The following is a 25,218-nucleotide window of genomic DNA, read 5'->3' on the forward strand; positions in this document are numbered from 1 at the left end:
AGCCGTAGAGACCATATTGACCCATATCGAGCCGTATAAAAATCCGCTTTTAATCCTTCACTGAATCCTTTTCGACCGATATCGACCCGGCGTGCCAACCCGCTTCAACCCGTACCGACCCTGATGTAAACCTTGTCATCATCCGTCGCATGACGGCAATGCGGTATACGGCAAGGGTCCATACGGTTTTACGCTGTGGGTTGCAGCGTGTCGATGCGAGTCAATGCGGTTCGAACCGGGTCAATTCGGATATCAATACGGAATTGAAATCCATGAGAAAATTTTGAATATGACCAAAAATATTTCACCGCCGTATCGTAGCCCCTGGAATCCATCAGGAATTGACAAGAGTTACGATGCGGGTCAACGCGGGTCTTTACTGCTCCAACCGGGTCGATACGGTTTTAATTCCTCATGGACCCGGTTCGAAATCCGGCCGTATGTGACTGTAGCATTAAGTTCGTTAGTTGCCATCTTTATAGTCTGAGAACCTGTCTGTCCTCTTCACTGTGACCCTTTGTAAGTAGCATTTTTCAGCCACCCCGTAAATGATTTGAATTTCTTTCTACTTTGCAGAATTCCTCAACAATCATGTTTGCACTCATCATTGGTGGAATCTACTTCGATTTGGATAATTCACTCGCATCTGGTTATCAAAACAGGTGAATGAGTCTAATAGGTGGCTAGAAGTCATGTTATTGGTATACTAGTTGTTGTCTCGGGAAAATATATGTACTTTCAAGGGTCAGACGCTCTGTGACTCTTGCTAGTAGTATGATATTTTTATCTTACCTTCAGTTTTACGTTTCAGAAGTCATTCTCATGAGCTGCATGCTTAATCTTGAGTTCTTCGAACGTCGAGATTAAGTATGAAAATAATGATGGGGTCTGATGAGTCTGATATTATGTTCGCCTTGGAATTCAAAAGAAAGCTCTAAGATCGCTCTATTGAATTTATACTGCATTTTCAATTCGAGTCCAATCGTATGTTTTAACGTGTTAACATGAACAATTCATTAATAGATCAAAAAAAAAGTCTTTCGCTTATCACCTTTTGGATTGAAATGACTGTTGTGATATGTTAATGTACAAGAGCATTGTTTAACACTATACTTAAAGGGGAATACCATTGCAGTTAGTTGTTAGTCTGAAGAGGAGCAAAATGGGCTTTCTTAACCACTGGCGTAGCCGGGGGGGGGGGCGATGGGGGCGGTCGCCCCCCCCCCCCCCCCCTAAGATTTGGACCGGGGATTTGGGAGGCGGAAAAAAATGCGTATATACTGTATGCATGCACATGAAGCGGGTCTCCTTTGCAACCTTCATCAAATAAGATATTTTTTTGAATATTTCACTCAAAGTGTGCACCAGATCGTTGAATTTCAATTCAACATATGCAAAATCTCTCGCGCTTGAGAGGGGGTATCCCCCATCCAAACCCTCCCCCTCTGTGCCTCTTTCCCTAGCTTAGTACACTTTTTAGATTTACAAAAAAAAATATGAATAATTCTGAGTGCACAAGACTTATCACTTATATTCCGAAAACTCAAGGTTCCCTCATGTATAAGGGGAATTTCCCCTTTTAATCGACACTTTCCTCCCTCAGCCCCCCCCCCCATCAGTTTTTTGTCTGTGTGTGTGTGTGTGTGTGTGTGTGTGATTTCCCAAATGTTGATTCCATCAAATATGCGTATACGAGATATCTCAATTTCAACCTTAAAAAGGCAAAAGCTCCATCGGAAGGGAAGGGTGGAGATAACACTCGCCCACGCCTTCTTCCTGCTCGCCCGCCCCTCCCCCCCCCCTTCCGCCATACATAGAAGTAGACTGTGGCAATACCCAGATCGCTTTATTTCAATTCTAAAAACGCAAAAGCTCCGCGAGCGGGAGGGGGAATCCCCCTTCCTCTAAGCTCTACCTCACTAGACTTTATACATACACACAGATGGTGCACATTCGGAATAAGAGCTAAATTCCGTGATTTTAACACTTCGATGAAAACGTATTGCACCAAAAATTTGCACCAGATCGCTGAATTTCAGGTCTGAAAACGCAAAATCACCTTCGTGTGGGAGGGGATATGCCCCTATCTACACCCTCGTGTGCATGCTTTTTCTGTTTAATTGCTGAACTGATATTCAGTGTAAGAATTAATACAAGAAGATTGTTTAAATGATATACCATTTTATAGGCAAATTGTTCAATAATAATCTACACTCAAATATACTGCAACCTTAAACAAGTTGGACTGTTTCAACTCGTTAAAACACGCAAAAACATGCATCAAATTGCACCATTTGCAACATCAAAATGCAAAAAGTTCTCACCGTGGGAGGGGGGACAACCCCTCCCACACCCTCCCCTCCCCCTTCGCTCGCTCCGCTCGCTCGGGTTCAGTCGCGTTCATGATATTCAGTGAAAAGATTTAACACAAGTACCATTAATATAGGCAAATTGTTCAATAATAATCTACATCAAAATATACTGCTACCTTAAACAAGTGGGACTGTTTCTCGTCGATAAAACGCGCAAAAACATGCATCAAATTGCACCATTTGCAACATCAAAATGCAAAAAGTTCTCGCTCCGCTCGCTCGGGTTCAGTCGCGTTCATGATATTCAGTGAAAAGAATTACTACAAGAGGTGTATATAAATTATACCATTTTATAGGCAAATTGTTCAATAATAATCTACACTAAAATATACTGCTAGTATACCTTAAACAAGTGGGACTGTTTCACGTCGATAAAACGCGCAAAAACATGCATCAAATTGCACCATTTACAACATCAAAATGCAAAAAGTTCTTACTGTGGGAGGGGGAACACCCCCCTCCCACACCCTCCCCCCCCCCTCGCTCGCTCCGCTCGCTCGGGCTCGGTCGCTTCGCTCCGTCGCAGACTAACCGCCCCCCTAAGATCAAATCCTGGCTACGCCGTTGTTCTTAACTATGACAACTTGATAAAAATTAAATGAAAAATAAAGAAGTTACATTTTGAAAGTTACACTAATTTTCAGGTAATAACTTGCCATATAGTATGTACATAAAATTGTGACATTTCACAGATTTTCGTTCAAACGTAATTACTCCCCAGTCTCAATTCTTTACATATCTGACCGATTATCTTTCTGAAGTTATTCACCACGGAATAACATCATGTTTTATGCTTTGTTATCAGTAACACTTATAACTGTACTGGAATTCCACTTTTAAGACTTTCACACTGTTAAAATCACAAATAAGGCGGAAAACAATGAAAAGTGGTTTTCAACGGTTTGCAATTTGTCATTACATCTTTTGACAACGAATGCATTAACATTGGAACCGTTTATAAGTCTTTGAAAATGCATTCACCCTGTCTTCACTTTAAATCTGGTAATTATTGTAAGTTATGTTATGTTATGTTATGTTATGTTATGTTATGTTGTATTGTGTTTTGCTATGTTACGTCATGTCATGTTATCTATCTTATCTTATGCTGCGTTTGTGAAAATGAAATTTGTATTTCTTTTGTGAACTGATCCCTATTTCAGAATCGGAGCTTTCTTCTTCCTCATCATGCAAGTTGTTTTCCAGAATTTGAGCGCCGTCCAACTTTTTATCGACGAGAGAGTCATTTTCATGTAAGAAAAACGTATTTCTAGTATGACAGTTTTAGCATTATTATTTTTTTTTTCCGTACAAGTTTTATTTACGGTTCTCAACGGAACAATGCAATACATATTGATTTGGGTTGATTCATGATATCCTCATCATCACTTATGTGGCAAACGAATGTCTAACGCTCTGGTCTAACGCCGTGGGTACAGTGTAGGCCGTAATAAACAGGGTAAACGCAATAAAACGTGAGAGCACGTAATACCTAGGCCGTAACAAAACTTGAAGGCGGTCCGTAGTTGGGACGCGATGAAATATATTGCGTAGTCTCGCCTGACCAGATGCCGTAAGAACGGCTTCTGATAAGTACATGTTTACTTGAGCGAAGACTGGAACAAACGAGACCAGAAAAGGGAGGGGAAAAAGAAAGAAAACATTCCACCTACCCACGTTTCTTGCAAATGGTGCTGTCCTGGTCGCCGCGAACAAGCTGTAAACGTAGCATAAATACATTCTATAGGCCTTGTTGCGACACGGATTGTCGCCCCTACACGGATTGTCGCCTCCTGCTCGGGGCGACAATCCGTGACGGGCGCTGGCGGCACGGATTGTCGCCCCCTACACGGATTGTCGCCTGGCGACAATCCGTGACGCTTGTGCAGTTCCCAGTTTTTGACCTCGAAGGCGACAATCCGTGTTGGCAAAAAAAAATGTTGCGACACGGATTGTCGCCCCGTCACAGATTGTCGCCCCGGGCTCGGGGTGGTTCCTCCCGGACCGGTATTAAGCTTTGGTGGGATGGGTATGACTGGTAAGTTATGCGTATGTGTGTGTGTGTGTGTGTGTGTGTATTGTGAGCTGCATGATATGTGATGTGTATGATTTGTTGTGTATGTGTGTGTGTCTGTGTGTGTGTGTGTGTGTGTAAGTGTGTGTATGTGTGTGTGTTTGGAGTATAATAATACAATATGTAGAAACTGTGCATGTGTGGTGGTCATAGTGGTAGTGGTTTGTTTGTCTGTGTGTATACGTGTGCCTGTATGTTTACGTGTGTACATAACATGTGGAATATAGCGGCGCTACTGTGGCAATACAAACGCCTTCAGAGTGTATGAGCACGTGTTTAAAAAATTCACACCAGCGTTGATCTAAAAATAGTATGGGTGTGTGAACCAATATCAGCGGTGAGGCAGGCTAGGCGAGAGAGAGACCGAGAGAAAATACATACGAAGGAGGTACCCTCCCCAAATGTTATTTGTCTTTGTTCATTTTTCACTGCAGTCATTTTCTTCCATCAGTCTTATAAACTAGAACGTCCATACCACTATTCTTTGTCCCAGAATAGGTTTGGCATGCTTTATGCATGAGCGAAGTTTTATTTCCAAACGCCGTAAAAAAAAATTTGTCAATCGTTAGTTGATTTTAGCACAAACGAACTGCCATTGCACACCGCTAATACATACGTAATACAAACAAACACCAACAAACACTCAAACAAATCCTCACAATGCAAATAAACCAACTCAACACTTTTTTCCTTGATATTCATTGATTTCATTCAAATCATTCATAAATCGACTCATTCTGGGTGTAACATGAAAAAAAAAGTTACAAATGGCAATTCGAAACAGAAACAAATCCATTTGTCAATTTATACCACAAATAATCTCACTTCAACATAGATAACTCGATTATAGACCAACCCTACTAACAATTTCTTCACGAGAAAGTTTTGACATGTAGGGCCCTACCAAACCTATATTCCTTGAATACATTGGTTTGGATCATGTAACACCTTCTTACTTACAAGGGCATATACATTAAAAAAAAAAACACAAATACATTACACGAATCTAGAATGAAATCAGTCATAAAAAACCCGACCACCCCCTCCCCTCCCCATCCGAAACAAATCTAGGGCCTACATCTATCCTAAATATTAAATCCTACCAACATCTGTCATACCATTTATAACTATCCTTCTTCAAATCCAATCCCCAACCCACCAACCCCTGATTAAACAAAATCTAAATCATCCCACACCCAAATTCACCAACCCAAATACATACACACACACACACACACACACACACACACACGAAGGTTCCGTTATTCCGAAGTTTCGTTTTTTTGAGGCTTCATTTTAATATCCGAAACACACAATTCCCTATATACCTAGAGGTTCGTTGATCCAAAAATGAAATTCGGAATAACGAACCTTCGGAATAATGAGCCTTCGGACGAATGAGCCTTCAGAGTAACAAACTTTTGCAATAACGAAATGTAACCCCCTTCCCAGATACCGACGCACACCCGAACCGATGCCACATTCTTTCCTGATGAAACGATTTCCCAATGTTGATAAATAAGACATAATGGACCATATGCAGAAAAGCAGCATCTGCCCGCACGCAAGCTCCACTCCGAATTCATAATTATACAAATCTGCCAAACAAACTCATCAAATTCAAAGCTGCTGATAAAATCAATATCAACGTTTATGCCAGCAACAGCTTACTAGTTATCCCTCCCCACGCGCAGCTAAAAAACACATACGCAAAAAACTGACATAATAAACACATTCTTCCATCACACACACACACACACACACACACACACACGCACAAACGGACACTAAATTATCATGTGCACGCGCACATACACACTTCCTTGAAACCTCACCATGACTTTTTACATGGCATGTTTGCATGGATGTAGCCATGTAAGTTATGTGTTAGTATTTCAATGATTATGTCCAGAACGATATTACCCAGCAAAATGTGCTTCGAGGGCGGGCGACAATCCGTGCCGCCAGCCCCCTACACGGATTGTCGCCAGGCGATAATCCGTGTAGGGGGCGACAATCCGTGCCGCCAACGCCCGTCACGGATTGTCGCCCCGAGCAGGAGGCGACAATCCGTGTAGGGGCGACAATCCGTGTCGCAACAGGCCTATATTTCACAATTACTTTTTTTCTTCAGATTACTTCGATACAGCCTCCGAAAAAAAAAAATCGAACATGTTTTATTCTCTCGCGACTCCCGGATCCGTGGCTTCATTACATGAGATGTCGGAGAGACGTCTCCGCGACAACTCTGCGAGCAGAGAGACTAGAGTTGCTACTAGGTTGCCAGTTATATTATCAAGCCCAGTTATTAGATGGTCATTTATCTTGCGTGTTTCCATGCAACTAATATGACTAACATAAGACGTTGCAGGGAAACTCGCAAATTATGCCCGGTTCGATAACATTTTGGTAATCATAATCTAGTACTTTAGCAATGATTTACAGAGGTCAAAAAGCAAAATTTCGGTTTGGAAGATTTTTTTTTGTGTGGATGTATCCAAGTAATCTGAAGGATAAATACATTGTAGTAGAAAAATCATTATAAAATATAAGTAACGTATTTATATATTCATTTTGCCACACAGTTGACCTTGAGTGTACCATGAATCAACATGTATTTGCACCGCATAGGGCCTTTGAGCAAACCCTCTCAGTGTGTCTTGCTCGGAAAAGGAGAATGACGTTCACTTAATTAATACACATTTTTTAGAAGTTCTTTGTATCGCAAATCACCCACAAAAAGCTAGTTGATGCCAGTGATCCAGGATGACTCCTTGTCATTGTCGGGTAATTCCAGCGACAGCGAAATCGATCTTGTCGAACAAACTTGGCATCTTGTTTAAGATGTATATAGCAGGATGAAGAGTAAACATTTCGATGCATTCTCTTTCCCGTACATACAGACACGAGTCAGCAAGCGGGTTCTACAGGGTGTCTGCCTATTTTCTGGCCAAGGTTTTCTGCGACATTATCCCTCTTCGTGTAGTGCCTACAGTCATCTACTCTGTTATAACCTACTGGATGATAGGTGAGTAAACATCGATGACTGTATTACTGGTGTCAAAATTAATCAGGGTTCGGCATGCTGGAACTGAATGAATGCTAGGTGAATTGTATACCTGTAATAGCTTCAGTGGCATTTGTTGTCTAGTCCTCATCTCCTCGTGAGAGTAAATAAGGGTCATGGTAAAAGGTTATTTGTTGTGTTACGTGTGTCTGAAATGGCGACACGACATTTGCTCCGCCGACAATATATGCTAAACCAACATTTACTCCGCCGGCTATTACTCCGCCGAACTCTCAAATGAAATTTCAAGTGTTCTTGATAAAATAATGTTGGATAAACTCCGATATCCTGATGATATTTGAATATCATTCAGAATTGTTCTGCATAATTTTGAGATCTTTCCGGAAACGATGTGATGAAATAAATGTGACCCTGCATCACAAAACCAACAAAAAGTCGCCAGACATGGATTTTTAGTTAAGGGCAGATTCTGAAAGACCAGACTTTTAAATAATGTATAACTCAATTCAAAGGACTCCCCTATCGTATCTAAATATTGGAAAGAAAACACACACTCTGGAAAAGAGTGGATTGAGAAAAGAGGCTCTGAAGTACTGGGTCTATTCAAGCGCTTAATCTTTACCAAGCCGTGCTAGCTGTGCAATGAAAGGGACAAAACACAGGATGTAAACCACCGGAGCACCAACAATGAAGGGATTATCAAATTAACTTGAGCTGAAATTGAGCATGCTCTATTAACACATTCAATGCAGTAGAATTATCCTTTCAAAAGTTATAAGAGTTCAAAGTGAATAGTGTGCAAGGGATTTTCAAGAAATAAAAAGGGGCCAGTAAGACATACCTGATCATTCTACTCTCCCCAAAAAAAGGTTGTAGAAAACTGCTGAAAACGCACTTTATCATTCATGTTTTGATCCCAAACTTACGAATTATGTAGAAGAAAGAATGATAGCTCTTTTAGAAAATACGAAAAGCTTAAGATTGACTCGGTTCACCCGTTTCACCTTTTTTGAGTCCTCGCGTGAAATCAAGAGGTGCGATTTTTTGTTGGTTTTGTGATGCTCAGTCACAAATGGAATTGGAGTACGTACACTCGAATCAGTACAGTAAAATCCATCTATTCATTTTAATGCTTCATTGATTATAGTGTCCGAAAATGCTGCGATGGTCATACTTACTGGTTTAGGTACAACCAAGGGCATGACACTGGTGGACTGATCCGGGACGTGATATATATATATATATAATAAGGTGATCCGAGTATCCTCTCGGATCACCTTCTGTATCTGTACCGATTCTTTGTTGGTTCTTCTTCTTCTTTATTTCTGGACAAAATTTGTGTAGAGGTTAGCTCAGAAAGTCCTCTTGCTATCAATTTCAAAATTATACCATATATGTATCGTGTCCCAAAGACGACAGATCTAATGTATCATAGTGATCAGTCGACCGTGACGTCACTATGACGTTATTATATGAAAACACATTCTCAATCATATCTCATTAATGGAATGGAATTTTTCAATGAAATTCACGTCACACATATTTCAAGTTATGCGCATTCTACTTATGTTCTCAAAATTCATATTTTCTCTTAAAACGTGCGCGTACGCGCCCGTTGAAATATTTGTATGCTCAAATCGAGCTCAATTTTTTTTTGCACACGTTTCAGATCATTTGGAGCATTTTTTGAAAAGTTGAAAAAATTGGACGGACGCGTACGCGCGCGCACATATACGCACGCACAGCTCATATGCAATAGAAATTTCCCGTTTCTTCACACAGGTCGGATGTCTGAAATGTCAAGAAATATTTCTACCAAGTTTCAAGTCAATCCGACTCAGTATGACGTCATACAGGCCCATCAAAGTTGAAATTCCGCGCGCGCGTCAATGGCGATATACAGTGCAACTATGCCAAAAAACTACCAATTTTAAATCCGATTTTACTCGTCAGGATTGACTTTGACCCCCCCCCCCCATTTTCTTTACATATTCTGAAAGCTGATGAGTTGTAAATGTCATTTCATGGGTTGGCGATGCTGGAAAAATGATTAAAAGATATCAAATTTCTTAATAAAATAAAAAAAAACTAAATTTTCAAAATGACGTCATTAGATTTCAAGTTTACTCGAGCGTATCTCACTTATCCTTTGCCAATTTTCACCCAGATTTCAGTATGTTGTAGCTTATTCAACATTCGTTCATTTATGTAATTACAACATTTTGACTGGATGACGGCATCACCTCGTAAAAATGGATTGAAAGTAATCTTGTAAAATTTGACCAGTTTACGTGTTATCTCTATGGGAGTGCAGTTTTTCTGGAAATGAAAATTGACATGACTGTCTTTTTCGAGCACTAGCTCACTTATGCTTCGGTGAATTTCTCCAAGATTTTAATATGTTGTAGCTGAGACTTTGGGCTATCGTTGGTGTGCCATTCATTTTTTCATACGGTGTCGGGATCACGTCCAAAAACTTGGTTGAAATTAAAGCTTAACTTTCTTTGCAATAACTCAAGAAAAACAAGCCCTACCAGCCCAATAGTTTGCACATGTTTAGTTCATGTCACGTACATTATTTCATAAAATAAGAACTACTTGATCGGACACCATCTTGGGAAGGTAAATTAGGGTCAAAGGTCATAAATGTTTTATCCTGTATCTTGGTGAATACATGTCCTATCTTTCCCGTATTTTGCACACGCAAAGACCATGTTACAAGAATCATTTCACAAAATAACCACTTTTTGCTCAGATGCCATCTTGGGTGTGCAAAGTGGGGTCAAAGGTCAAATATACTTCGTTTTGTATCTTCGTTAGTGTATACGGAATTCGGTACCAAACATGGCAGGTCTGACTCGCTTTTCTAAATGAGATTCCAAACATCACACGGCTGCAATGTCCCCTCAACACAGATGAAACCTGTATGGTCATGAATTTTGGGATCAGGACTCAAATCATTGATTTTCGAAAAGATCGGATCACCTAATTTTCAGTGTTGACAAATTCCAAGTCTAGTTATATATATATATACATATGTATATACTTGTGTGTGTGTGTGTGTGTGTGTTTGTGTTTAGGTTGTCCAGTCATTGTTTTGCCTGAAGTCTATAATTTCTTCCAATGTGAAATCTTCTGTGCCACGATGAGATGGCCACTGTAACTTAATTGAGTAGGACTTTTTTCGAATTTAGAACTCGATAATGAATCAGCATTCCATATAGGCGTCTGAACGTATGGCCACCATAGAACGGTATAACTGGGCGGGGCTTAATGGGAGTGCGCACGAAAGGTGACCCTATACTTAACCTGTCACTAGCGGCGACGTCATGACCATAACAACATGCGCAGTGGGAAATTGCGCATCTATTCGACTTTTTCCAGAACGGTCGAGATTTAGCGTCTGAACGGTCTGTCGGCTATACGATGATTCTTCATACATCGTTTCTTGATTTACGTTCGACGATGCTCTAACCGTCGTTTCGTTATACGTCGTTTCGTTAGTCAGCGTTCAGACGTATATTCATCGTATAATTCATTGTATAGCTAAACCGTGATTAGCCACCGCCAGCCTTGGCTGATGAGCGAGGGAGAGGAAATGATTTTTTTTTTCAAATAGCATAACATGTTGCCGATTAAGTAATAATGGAGATATTTGGAAAAAGGAACAATATAACAATCCATGTCAGACTGCAGGATTAGTATCGGGGTTATGACAATTACAAACCATTGTCGAGTACCCATCCAGTGATCCATGTTCACAGTGGAATCTGAACCCTTTCCTCCTATATTCTGGTTGCATTCTTGTCTCCCAAGGTCTCCAGTCGTCAGCCGCCCAGTTTTTCATTTACTTCATGACCCTTCTTCTTGTCACTCTCGTCTCAAGCGCCATAGCCTTCGCCATCAGCTCCAGTGTCAGCATCGCCGGGATCGCAACGCTGCTTATCGCTGGCCTCTATGTAATCATGATGGTATGACGAGTTGCTGGTGTCCTGAAATAGTCCTAAGTGCCAGAGGCTGAACTGATTTTTTTTTAATGGTTTTACCATAATTATTTTGAGGGTGCTTAATCCGAATCTGGCTGATGTAACCCGTGCATCCTTTAGAGTTTTGAGATATTAAAAGTGGTCGCCCAAAAAACTGAAATTCACATTTATTTCGATCTGAAACAATTGATGGTTTTACTCTATTCCGAGGGTGCAGAATCCGAGTCAACATGATACAACTCTTGCATCCTTGAAGGTTTTCAGATATCCAAGATGGCCGCCAAAATGGAAATTCGTATGTTTCATGATTCTTGAAAATTGAAAATGGGTGCTTTTACCCTACTTCGAGAGTATCGAATCCGAATCTGCATGATGTTGAATCCTTGAGGCTTTTAAGATACGTAAGATCAAAACCAAATTGCCATAAAAAACGAACATTTAAGATAAAAAACAATGTATTTCCTTGTAAATATTTTTTTTTTAAATGAGAACAGATGGTTTTATCTCGCTGATGCTACTCTTGCATTCATAAGACTTTGAGTTATTCAAAATGACTGCCAAAGTGATTGCCAAATAAATTGAAATCCCAATAATATTTATGAACATTACCTCATAAACGATGGAAAATTTGAAATTTGATAATCCTATCCTATTTCGAGTGTGCTAAAACCGGTTTGATAAATTCTTGCATCTTTGAAAGTGTTGATTTTCTTCAATATGTCTCATAATAATGGATATTCCTTTATATTTTTTATACAAATGGTGAAATATTGTCCTATAAAGTTAAGCTGGGGATTGTACCCGGGGTGAAAAGCAATAATTCATACTTCTAAATACGAGTCATTTGAACAAATTTGTCAAATCAGCCAAAAGTCAATGGTATCCGAAATGACCCATGTGGTGTTTATATACTGAAAAGATATAATTATACTGAAACTTATGAAAAAAAAAAGATACCACTGGTATTCTTACCTTGTGTACTAGAAATACAAAATGGCTTTATGGCCGCCAAATACTCCATACCAAGCTACTCCACTTCGACTAGAGTAAGGAGTATGGCCTGCTGGTATAAGGGCCGAAATTTGTCTGGTAATTTTTATGAATCTCGTCTCGAATGCTTATTAAATTTGTCGCATATTTTGATTACGTCATTAGAAATGACTGCATTCATGATCACTTTATATATCAATTTGAATCCTAAAGCGTTGTACGTAATTATAATATTAGTAATCGTTAATTCTCAATTCTTATAGAGACAAAACGTGAAATGTTTAGGCGCAGAATTCTTGCTAATATTTTAATGGTGTCAAAGAGGAATAATTACTGTAAAGTTTTTACTGACTCACGTGATTATTGTGAGCAAACTGGACTATTGTTCACAAGGAGAACCTCACTTGTGAAACAGAAAATCTGATATTAAGACAAAACCCAGACTGCGCAACAAAACCCTAAAATGTACCACCTATCTGCTCAATGCTCATGAGCGTCACGAATAACTTGAATATCTTATCTGTATAAAACTCTAGCTTTCAGGAAGAAAAAAAAGACTCATCGTAGGGGAGATGGAGGAGCTTGATCCGAACAAAATGAACCAAGGGAGACTGATTTTGGTTGTTTGCTAATTCAGTGAAATCCACTTGTTTAGCAATCTCTGCATGAGAGTAAACTTTGTCAAGTACTGATTAAGCAAGTATAGATTTTTTTTATTTTTTAGATGGTTCTATGGATCATAAAAACTTAATCAATTTACCACTCGAATATTCCACATCTAAAGAATGGTGGTCACACTAACAAGCATTGCTATTAAGGAAAAACATTTGAATCAGAACCTAAGGAGGGTTTTATTAAAAAAAAAAAAAAACATTTATTTTTCAGTCTTCAGTAATCACTCCCAAATTTCAAAAAGAATCACATGTCAAGCAGTTTAACTAGCTAGATAAGGTAAGTAATAGATCGTATATCTGTGGAGCTATATTGGCTTCCTTTTTTGCGAGCCGTCTTTTTTATGCCTTTTTAGCATAATACATCATTAGTCATTGTAAGTGAGAGATTTTTACTTCCTCTAGAGAGGATGTTAGTAGCAACTTTCTCAGTAAACGCGAAAGCATCCTATGACGCATGCATTATTGCGATATTTTGCTTCACATTAACATTTTGGCAACCACTTTTGATATCAATTACCTGATTTTACAAATGCCCTAAACTAGCCCTAACCAACGCCCTAAAGGATGCAACAGCTGCATCAACAAGATTCGGATTCCCCTACGGATCCCCCTCAAAAAAGGTAGGACCATCAATTAACTATCTATTTTCACCACTTAAAATGAAATACTCATATTTTTTCCATTCTGGCGACCATTTTGAATAACTCAGAATCCTAAAGAATGCAAGAGTTACATCAACCGGATTCGGATTAAGCACAGTCGAAATAGAATAAAACGGTCAATTTATTTTCAAGTTTGCCAAATATAGGGAAATATTCATATTGCGATTTAAATTTTGACGGTCATTTTGGCAGTCATCTTGACATCTCAAAGCCCTCTGAGCTGCAAGACTTACATCATCCAGCTCCGATTTAAACACCCTCAAAATAGGGTAAACCAATCATTTTTCTTTTTTTTACCATTTACAAGGAAATACATGGCAGCTTTGATTTCGGAGCACATTTTTAGCAAAATATATGTTGAATATTTCAAAAACCTTCATTGGTGCAAGAATTGCATCATGCAGATTCGGAATCACTACCCTCGAAAAAGGTTGGAACTATCAATTGCATTTTGTTTTTAATTTTTCACCATTAAGAAGGGATTACATGGAAATTTCTGTTTTTGGCCGCCATTTTGGTGGCCATCTTCAATATCTCAAAACCCTCATGGATACAAAAGTTGCAACATACATTTATGGATTCAGCACCCTCGAAGTAGGGTACAACTATCAATTATTTTCAATCTTTAACCATTTAAAAGAAAATGCATGGGAGTTTCTGTTTTTGACGGCCATGTTGGCGACCATCTTGAATATATCAAAACCCTCAAGGAAACAAGGGTTGCATCATCCAGATACGGATTTGGCACCCTCGAAATAGAGGAAAAACAGTATAAACAAAAACAAAAACAAAACAAAAAACAAAACAAAACAAAAAACATTGGGCAGACTGCAAAACAAGTTTAACCCAGATATATCTGTCTCTGGCACCCAGTCAAGAATTTGATTTCAGAAACAACTGACACCGTAGCCACTGCCAGGCGCAACTTCATTAACTATTCATGATTTTCCTCTATTTATTAGGATGTGTTTACTTCTGGTCTTGACAAAGTCCTGGCGTGCCTATGAAAAATTTTGTACGAAATACACTGATTCCACTTCAGCCTGACATTTATAGAGACACTGTTTTACAATTAGACCATGTAGTCTTCATAGCTTGTAAAGATATCTGCAAGTAATTTCATTTTACTCCCATTAAGCCGTGCATCAATCGACTAATAGATATTCAAGTTTAGATGATTAACATTGATGAGTGTGGCTTGACAGGTATGTGCTGCTGCACAGTGTGAAGGTTAAGTGTTCCATACTCATGCATGAAGAATAGATATTTCAGAAGAATCAAATGGCATGAGTTTAATTGTAATTAGAAGAGAAGCGGTAGTATTGACCAAACGAACGCCACTGGAGAATATGACAGTGCAAGGGTGAGAACCTTTGATTTCATCGTCGAGAATAAGCACATCGCATGATTTAAATTAACTTCTTGATTTGTCTGGATTCAAATCATTTATTTTGTATTTACGAATACAACATACAAAATGAACACATATGTAAAAAAAATCTTTATTCCCTATCATTTCCTTCTTCCTCAGATATTTGGCGGTTTGTTGGTTAACATCAGCTCTTTACCCGTCTGGCTGCAATGGTTGCAGTACCTCAGTATCTTCAGATACGGACTCAACGTAGGTTGCTTTTCATGTTTCTAGACATCTTAGAGTCAATGTAAGCTTATGTTCTCCTTCCCCTGTCACCAACACACACAGACATTCACTTTTTTATTTTTCAATCTTTATTTGATTTCTTAAAGTTCACAAAACGAAACATTCATCTTGATGTATTCACAATACATATTTGACTGATCAACAACAAAAGAATAATTCATACAGCTGACATTTGTATACAAACTGACATATAACTACATAAAAGAAAAAAATACCCCTGCCAACCCCCTTACACGTCCCCTCCCCTGATTCAGTTCTAGGGTCCCCGCTCAAATCCCAATCCTACACTTCAATAAATTGTATTAATAAGGTATAATGAAATATAACATATAGATTATAGTGTACAAAAATAATATTCATGCCCAGTAATAATAAATATAATCACAACTTACATTTGTATAGGCATTAGCCGTAAGGAGTAAAGATTAGAAAAAAGGCCGTAACACTATGCCGCAGGGGAAAAAAAACAGACATTTGAACCTTTGTAAACTCAATTCTATCTCCTTACAAACGCCAGCCGCACTCTATAAATCACATTAATAAGGTTCACTCACTAATCTATCCAAACATTTCAATTGATGAACATACTCCCACTCTATTGAATGCCAATCCAATTTCCCTCTTATAGTTGGCAATTTCTTTTCCTCTTCAGTACTTTCCACTATTCTTTTCTGAATTATGTTAAAAAGATGGTAAAATGCCTGTACTTCTTGATTTAAAAGCAATATATTTCAGCAAAATAATTAACAGAATTAACAAACTTAATACTCGCTGAGCTACCGGACAGTCCAACAAAATGTCTACCCCATGCATATCTCGTATTTCCACAAGATTACGATGTGATATCATTATTCTCCGTATATCTTTTTACTATCTGACATTGCAGAAATACATATTCATAAGATTATATTTCTTGAATACAAAAAAGACAACCTATTTCCAACAAAACGATATTTTGAAAGTTGCTTGTGAGTGTAAATCAATCAATGTAATAACAAACTGAAATTCCTTGTGTTTACTGAGAAGAGTTGTGGTTCTTGGTCTATTAACAAATATTTCTTACATTTCTTCTCTGGTATACTCAACATTATTATGACCATCTTTTATCTTATACCCCTTCAGAGCCCCACTTTGTCTAGCACAACCTCTAGAGGTTGTGCTGTGTTCACGCTAGACGATGGGGACTCTGAACGGTCACGGCGTAAGCATCTAGCACAACTCTGGAGTGAGTCTGGCGTGAATGTCGTGCTAGACAGCCTAGCACAAGTCTAGCACAACCTCTAGAGGTTGTGCTGTGTTCACGCCAGACGAGGGGACTCTGAACGGTCTCGGCATAAACACGGCGTGAACATAGTCTGGTTTTCAGACCCTTTGGTAAACTGTACTCCTTTTACGAAATGCATCCTCCGCGGATTTTGTTGCCGCCCTTAATGAAGTCACCGTTTTTGTCAAAGGATAAGGCCCATCAGCTTAACCTGCTACTTCTTTTGTTGTTAGAAACAGTAAATATTCTGATAATGAAATTAGTGTGAGAAAATGGTCTGAAAACCAGACTAGCGTAAACATAGCACACACTTCCAGTGACCAGCACTGTTTGTGGTGGAAAAAAATACCCTTCCACTGATTTCCATAGAAATGTATGCGGACCTCACTCTAGACAACAAGGGGACTCTGAACGGGGGTCTCTCTTACCATCCAGTGAGTTTGTATAAAAAATAGCTAGTTTTCATCTAGCATGTCCTCCAGAGGTCCTCCTAGACAGGGGGACTCTGAACGGGGTATTATGATGTTTAAATTTTTGCAAATTATTAATTTCAAAAATAAAACATTTTCTGTGAATTTATATATTATTTGTATTTTTTCCCTAAAATCTGAAATTCTAACTTACCACATACACTCAGCAAAAAAGGAAAGTAAACACATTTTCGATTTCATTTTTTATAGAAGATTTTGATAAAAATCATTGCGGGAAATTTTACGCATGAGTGAACACATTCGCTTTTGTTCTCCAAGGCACAACAGTAAAAAAAAAAAATTGCAGAAATTGACATTTTTTCATTAGTTTGTATAATATGACCTTCAAGATAGCAATTATAACAAAAGACCAATTTAAAACATCGAAAGACAGGATAGAAATAGCAAAAGTAAGCATTCGGTGCCTTGTGTCCTTTATATCCTCAAATAGAAACAAATCGAGGAAACTGAAGAGAAAATCAGAATTTTCTGTCAACTCAAACTTTAAATGACAAAGGGAGTAAGCGGCAAAGATGACAAAATGGACAACATTTCTTTGTTTCATTCTTTTTATTTTGGAATTTAAGAATTTTTGCCATAAAGTCAAGACCCAGAGAATTGTTCAAAACCGAAGATATCAAAATAAGTATTCTCCTACTGTGATGTGTTTCTTGGGCGAAAAATGACGACCCTTCCCACTTTGACTTCCATATAGGTTCCACATCTGGTGCGCTGTATGTTTCTTGTCCCCTTACTATGTCACCACCATTCTAAAATCCTTTTCCTCTTATTTTTTCCCGTAATTCTCTAACGTTTATCGAAATTTATAGTAATTCATCTTTCATTATATATTTATTCCATTTGTCACAACAAAATGAATGATTTCTTTTCTTGCAAACCCGCAGAAATATCACCTTAAATCCACCTTCCAATGCGAAACTAAATACCTATTTACAACATGATACGATGTGAGCATGTACTCAAACTACAATTACCTCCCTCACCCCCTACCTTCCCTCCCATCCTTAAACTCCAAACATTCATTACCCAGTTCCTAATACCAGTTAAGTATCTTTATCGCTCTTGGGACGAGTGGCTGAAAACAGCTTAGTTTTCCAGTTTCATTTCAAAGTGCATGACACATTCAACATCTGATAATTATCTTAAAAATACGCCCTTCCCGAATCCGTGTGCAAGTCAACGTCAGCTGTAACGAGAATAGCACGGTGGCTTAGAGGGGCATAACGGTTGGTGAGTGATTCAATGTGTCTAAGGAAACTGGTTGTGTCTTGGTTGTAAAATGGAAGTGCTTGTACTAGGGGATGGAGATGATAATCTACAAATTTAGAAATGAGTAGAGTGGGACATGAACAGCCAGAGACTTGATCTTCCTGTGTTATTGTCTTTATGGATCTTGGGAAGAGAGTAAGGTTGGGGCATTGGACCTCCTTTGGAGTGAGGTAAGATTTAGTTTCCCTATCGATACTCAATAATGTTCTAAGGTGCTTTCAACCTTTTTCAGGTGTCTGTAAGTTGAGTCGTGTGTGGGTGTTCTCGTCAGAGAGTTGTCTCTTTCCTTCTGCAATATAATTATATTTCGACTGGACAACCACGCAAGACCCTTTGTCTGCAGGTTTGATGATTATTTCACGGTTTGATTGAGAACTGTGTAGGGCTTTCCGTTTTTCTTTTGAATAGTGAGGTTGCCTCTGTGCTTAGATGAGTTGTATTTCACCAGTGACCCTGTGATCTTGGAACGGGTTTCTTCTATGAAGACATCTAGTCGTGGTTCCTTGACATTGGGGGTCCAAGTGCTCTTGGGTTTGGGGGTCTTTGTTGTGTCTCTTGTAGTAATGTGTCGGGCCGTGTGTGTGTCTTGTTGATCTGGGGTACTCCGTGTGTTATTGGAGGGTTCTCTGGTGAGCGCTGACTGCTTTGCAAAGGGGGTTTTTATAAGTATTCTTTTCTTGAATTCTTGGATTTCATCATGAAGTTCCAGCTGGTTTATGTGAGGAGGTGGAAAAAATGTAAAACCTTTGGACAAAACACTGCTTTCACCTGGGGAGAGAACATAGATAAATTTACTGCACTACATTTGACATTGTTTTCACAGAATTCGGGATCCTTTAAGAGGGTATCTCACTGAGCGGCGAACGTTTGCGAACGTAGCGAATTTGAGATTCGCCAACTTTTCTGACGAATGTTTGCGAAAAATCAAGGTTCGATACTGCCATTGGCGACAGTAAGCGATTTTTAGCGATGTTAGCGACAATTAGCAACACTTGAGCGAATGTTTGCGAAAGTGTTTGCGAAACACAGGTGGCGACTATTAGCGACTGTTAGCAAATGTTAGCGACAGTTTTGCAAATATTAGCAACTGTTTGCAAATTCCTTGCGACAATTTGCGAATGTTTTGGGACCTTGAAAAGTATCTGGCGATTATGTATAGTCAGACCCATAAAATTCATTGCATTCAGATCTCTTGTGACCAACGATGGATTTCAAGAATATGGAAATGAATTTCTGCCAAGAAGAGGCTCAACGTGCTGCTAACCTTGAAGAGCTGCTTTGCCTGGCTGCCGCTACAGCTGTCGTGCAGCTTAAGAGAAAAAATATGAAGAAAAACAAGAAAGGAAGAAGAAAAGAAAGACTGTCTGGGTCAGAGAGTGGTTGTTGCAGAGGACAGACTTTGGTCAATATGAAAAGCTTTTGTAGCATTACATGATGGAAATGTCAAGAGCTTCAAGAACTTTCTTAGAGTGGAACCTTGCCTGTTTCAGGACATTTTATATAGGAACGATGTGGCGAATCAAATAAAAATGTTAGCGACACCGTATTACCAACCGTTTGCGAATTCCTACGAGTGTTTTGCGAATGTTTGCGACTGTTTGCGAAAATACAAATTGGCAAAGAAATTTTGAACATGTTCAAAATTTCTTTGCGACGAGAAAAACTGCTTGCGACAATAAAAACCGTTTGCGAACTTTCTTGCAACTGTTAACGAACCCTTTGCAACCCTTACGAACTCTGGCGAAATCCCAAATTCGCTACGTTCGCAAACGTTGGCCGCTCAGTGAGATACCCCCTTTAAATCTGGTTTCACCCCGGTGGTCATCGTTGTGGCTGCGTTCGTTGTGTCCGTTGATGGCGTTGTTTTTGCTTTTCTCCGTTTCTGTGTTTCCCTTTCCTGAAGTGTCTGTTGTGTCCTTTTCTATTCAAGTGCGGGATTTCCCGTTGCTCTGACTGGCGGTGTTGTTTCGTCCAGAACTTTCAGTTCCCCGCACTGTCTGACATCTCTTTGGGATTTGCGTTCTTTTGATCTGATGATCGTTCTATATACATGTATATATATATATATATATATATATGCGTGTGTGTGAGCGCGCGTGCGTGTGTGTGTGTGTATGTGTGCATCTTTCAAAAGTTTATTATTCATGTTATAAGGCATAAAGTTTTCTGGTGTACTCATGTGTGACATTCTTCTTAAAACGATTGTTCCCTTTCCAGGCGCTTCTCATAAACGAAATCAAGGATACAGCATTCTGCGAAGATGTGGCGGAACAGACAGGATGGTTAGTCAAATATTTACTGGTCTTGGGGTCCAAAGTGGGCACATATTTTACATTTTCATCTTCTTCCTGATAACGCATGGTAAACTTTTCACAAAATTTTGTCCCCCTGAGCGATCCCTCCCTCCTCTATTCCCAGGGGACAAAGCCCCAAAATATAACTTTCTCTCACACCTTGAATAATAAACTATGTTAGACCTACGAGTACGTAGATTATTGCTATTTGCAATGTTTGTGTCAGATCAGGGAATGGGCCGGGCAGCCAAATTGGGGCTCAATTTCTTCATTTTCTTTCTTGAAAATGCATGGTCACACTTTCACCAAACTCAGTAGGTATTATTGCTACCTTTTTAGAATATTAATCTGTACAAATAGGCACCATTCCCCTCTTTGAGGCCCCAAGGGAACACAAGGTTAAGGAATCTGTACAAATATTTTTTCTCTAGAACCAGATGAAATTATTAATTCATTTAGTGCTATGAGTAATTAGGTTGGTGACTGTCGTTTTAAGTTTGTTCGTGGCAGATTTTAGAGTTGGTCGGGGCTTCTAATAATTTGGGCCGAATTTTCACCTTTCCATTTTCTTCTTGAAAACGTATATGGTCAGATTTCGCTAAACTTGGCCAAATGCCCAGGGAGTGGGAACGAGCAAACCTCAAATTAAGCAATCTTTGTGAGGTCTTCTTTTGTAGAACCAAAATGACAAGCAAAGTTAACGTCGTGAATAAGTATATTATTGACCGCAGATTCAAGTTTCTTCGTGCCAGTTCCGATGATGATGAGGGATCACATTGGGCCTTTCAATAATCTTTTTCGAAACACATGGTCAAATTTGTCACCAAACTTAGCAGGCATTATCACTGTGGTGACAGAATGTATATTTATACAATGGGCACCACATACATTAGCGCATGGATTTTCAAGGCTATGTATGTTAGAAATAGACGTGGTCCTATTAAAGGACAAGTTCACCTTCATAAACATAAGGATTGAGAGAATGCAGCAATATTAGTACAGCACATCAGTGAAAGTTTGAGGAAAATTGGACAATCGATGCAAAAGTTATGAATTTTTAAAATTTTTGTGTTGGAACCGCTGGATGAGGAGACTACTAAGGCTCGTGATGTCATATGAGTACAACCGTATAAAGAAAATGTAAAGAAATTTCAACATATTTTCACTTTTTTCGCATAATAAAAGAGCACTTGACTTGCCTCTTTCTAAAGGCAATGAGAATAATATTACCCATAACATATGTCAGTAATTAGTCAAGGGAATGTGTAGTTTTTTCAAAAGATGAAATGTGAAATTCTCTTTATATTTTCCTTATATTGTTGTACGCATGCGACATCATACACTGCAGTAGTCTTCTCATCCAGCGGTGACTGCACAAAAACTTCAAAAATTCACTAACTTTTGAACGGATTGTCCGATTTTCCTCAAACTTTCAATAATGTGTTCTACTAATATTGCTACATTCTCTCAATCCTTATGTTAATAAAGGTGAACTTGTCCTTTAAGGCCGGGAAGGAATCGTGGGCCAGGTTTTTATATTTGATATTTAGATGCGTGGTCAGATTTTCAATATACTAGCTGATATTTCTACCAGTGTGACAGAATAATATTATGTTGGATGGCTATGAATGGGATACCAGGGAATATTGCACGAGTTATAACCAATATTGCACAAATCGAAGATGAGTGCAATATTGGTCATAACGAGTGCAATATTCCTTAGTATCCCATGAATTAAAGTCATCCAATGTAATTATCATTATCTATAATCATTACCTATGTACAGCAGAATTTGACTTACCGGTACTCAAGGGTGATAGTCTTGAGACACACAGGCGTCTAGATGTACACATTGTATACTGTAAAAAATGGCTGCAAACTCCGGGTCCAATCCGAATGCAAAGGCAATGCGCGAAATTCCAAAGTTGCAAAACCTGTCCTAGTACCACCAACGTATCTATAGGTCATAAAGTGCTCCAGAAAGTCAATTTGAGTAGTAGTTAATTGTCACATTGCAATTGTTGAGCACAAAAGGGCTCTGTTGAAACCGCAGATCTACTTTGAGTTTTCGAAGTTGTTGTAGAGTGAGTGTAGCTCTGCTTTACGTTAGCAACGGAACTGCAAGTTCTTGTGTTGTTTACGTCTCCTGTTGAATTAGTGTAGTATTTATCTCCTCACACAAGACTTGAGACTCAGTGTGATGTGTTTCCTCTATGTCTTGGGAACTAGTCAAAGAGTAAAATAAATCAAAGTTCATCGATTTCTTTTCATCAATTTGAAGCCTAGATGCAACACTTGGGGCCTCAGTTTCCCAATTTCCAGTGTCAGTAGGCGTGTTGGAGCTTTATTCACAGTTGCTGGCATCGTTGATCTTCTTGAGGTTGATGGCTTTTCAGGTTTAGAGCGTTTGGTCTTTACCTGGAGCTCTTGACAAGGGATTGGAGATGTCATATTTCTTGTCACCAACTCGGCCTACATGTGAAGCAAGGCTTCCTTCGTTTCTATGACCACAAACCTGACAGATCTCCCTTGATGTAAAGCCAGTCTTGTCTAGTATCGTAATGCATGTAGCCCTAAGGCAGTGATTTGTGTACACTCTTGACAAGTTTGCAGTTTTTGAAGTCTACGCCATCACAGTACCTAGTGTGTTGATCCCCACTGGACACTTCTTGTATCACAGTCCTGTGGATGGTGTGACCGATTTAGGGGTTTGAAAGAATGCGTCACAATCAGGGTTGAACTTGGAAATGTACTTTTTGACAGACTCGACAGGGCACTTGTCATCCTGTGTTTCGTACATTCTACCAATTCGTGTGGATCGACTATCCCCCCGAGCTTTTTTTGTCAGCTCATCTCTAGCTTGAGCTACATATTCACGGCCATCTGAGTCAACGTAAACTTGGAAATGATCCCGTTTCAAGTCCCCTAGGTTTTCACGGCCTCTCCTACAGATGTAGATCATAAGTTCAACCATAATTTTCTCTGTAAACCAGTTGGAGTAGACTGGTCAAAGGAAACTGCATTGTTTTAATGTCATTTTCATCAATCGAGGAGTTGTGCACATTATCCCCCTTACCTAGTTTCTTTAGCTGCACAGTTGCTGCTCGGTAGGATACATTCCAGTTGGCAAATTCACTGTCTTTGATGGAATCTGTGATTCCATGGTAATATGCGTCCAGCACGGATGCCAGAAAGTGAAGTCGTCTTATAGAAGTCCCCGTCAGCTTTCCTTGCTTCCAAGGAAAACCTTCCCAACAACGATGCAAGCGTTGTTTTTGTCAATCTTTTCAAAGTCCTCAGTTTGACCTTTTCCCGCAGATGCAATCGGAACAACGTGACCGCTTTGTTCGTAGCCTTTCTTGTGTTTTTGGCGTCTTTGTCGCGCAAAATAGAACTGAAATCGTCCTCGGATAACGAAACGAATCTGGACCCCTGGAGGCTGCCATTTTGTTTACTGCAGCTATAGAATGTAACGCTCTAGCTTGTGATACACAGAAAAAGAATGGGTATCGCGCGCTGCGCGTACGCAACAGACGAGACAGAATACGGTGAATTCCCGAACGGCCAGTAACAACATTCGCCTATGGGGAATTAATACGTAGGCCTATGCAATTCGTTCAATATGCTCTCATATTGAACGATAAAATTTGAGCGGACTCCAATACGGATTTTTATTGCTCGGCTAAAACGTCCTATATAGATAATAATAAACTATTGGGCACTTGTAATATGCCCTGCAGATGCCCTCAAAGTTGCCCCCCCCCCCCCCAAAAAAAAAAAAAATAATAATAATAATAATGATAATAATAATAATAAATAAATAAATAAATAAATATAAAAAAATAAATGAATAAATATATAAATGAATGAAATAAAGTTTTTTATGTTCTCAGGTATACAATCTGCAAGAATGTGTGAAAGGTGAACTTGTGATACTCGGATGAGCGCGAGAATCCCGGGTCTCTTTTTATTGTTTCACAACTTATGTTTTGAATTATTATTACATTAGGTTATAATTTTATTGTATAAGGTTATGTTCTATGTATTGTGAAAGATGATAGAATGCTTCTATTGTAAACAAGTACTAGTAGTTGGTAATATGCTTGGGAGGATGTCGTAAATGGCAACAAAAGGCAAAGCTTTGTAACTTGACTTCCATTCGATATGCCTCTTCAGCCACTCTTGGAAAAGGTTTACTGAAAGACAATGTCACATCAACAATCAACAATGATTAAAAAAACACCCGGGGTTTTATCTAAGGTTCCCGTTTATTCCTTTATATACTTCCTCGTTGTTTTTATGTGCACTAGTTTTCTGAAGTATTTGTTCCACCACAGTCTCCTTGTTACCTTCCGATAATGCACAATGGCTTGAGTCAAACTTGGACTTATTTTAGTTGACTGACTGTTTCTTGTTTACAGTAAAATACTTTAAAAACCAAGTTAAGATATTTTAAC

General features: G+C 39.0%; 1 protein-coding gene across 1 annotated transcript in view; it reads left to right on the top strand.

Annotated features, from left to right (window-relative positions):
* LOC140228780 (broad substrate specificity ATP-binding cassette transporter ABCG2-like) overlaps positions 1–25,218 on the top strand; it is a 144,413-nt gene that overhangs the window by 115,780 nt on the left and 3,415 nt on the right. The window contains exons 12-17 of the mRNA XM_072309054.1: positions 577–662; positions 3,533–3,622; positions 7,347–7,471; positions 11,288–11,442; positions 15,315–15,404; positions 20,685–20,749. Coding sequence (XP_072165155.1) covers positions 577–662; positions 3,533–3,622; positions 7,347–7,471; positions 11,288–11,442; positions 15,315–15,404; positions 20,685–20,749 — 611 coding nt within the window. The remainder of the gene's footprint in view (positions 1–576; positions 663–3,532; positions 3,623–7,346; positions 7,472–11,287; positions 11,443–15,314; positions 15,405–20,684; positions 20,750–25,218) is intronic.

Source organism: Diadema setosum, chromosome 5 (genome assembly GCF_964275005.1).
Source record: "Diadema setosum chromosome 5, eeDiaSeto1, whole genome shotgun sequence".
Classification (NCBI taxonomy): Eukaryota; Metazoa; Echinodermata; class Echinoidea; order Diadematoida; family Diadematidae; genus Diadema; species Diadema setosum.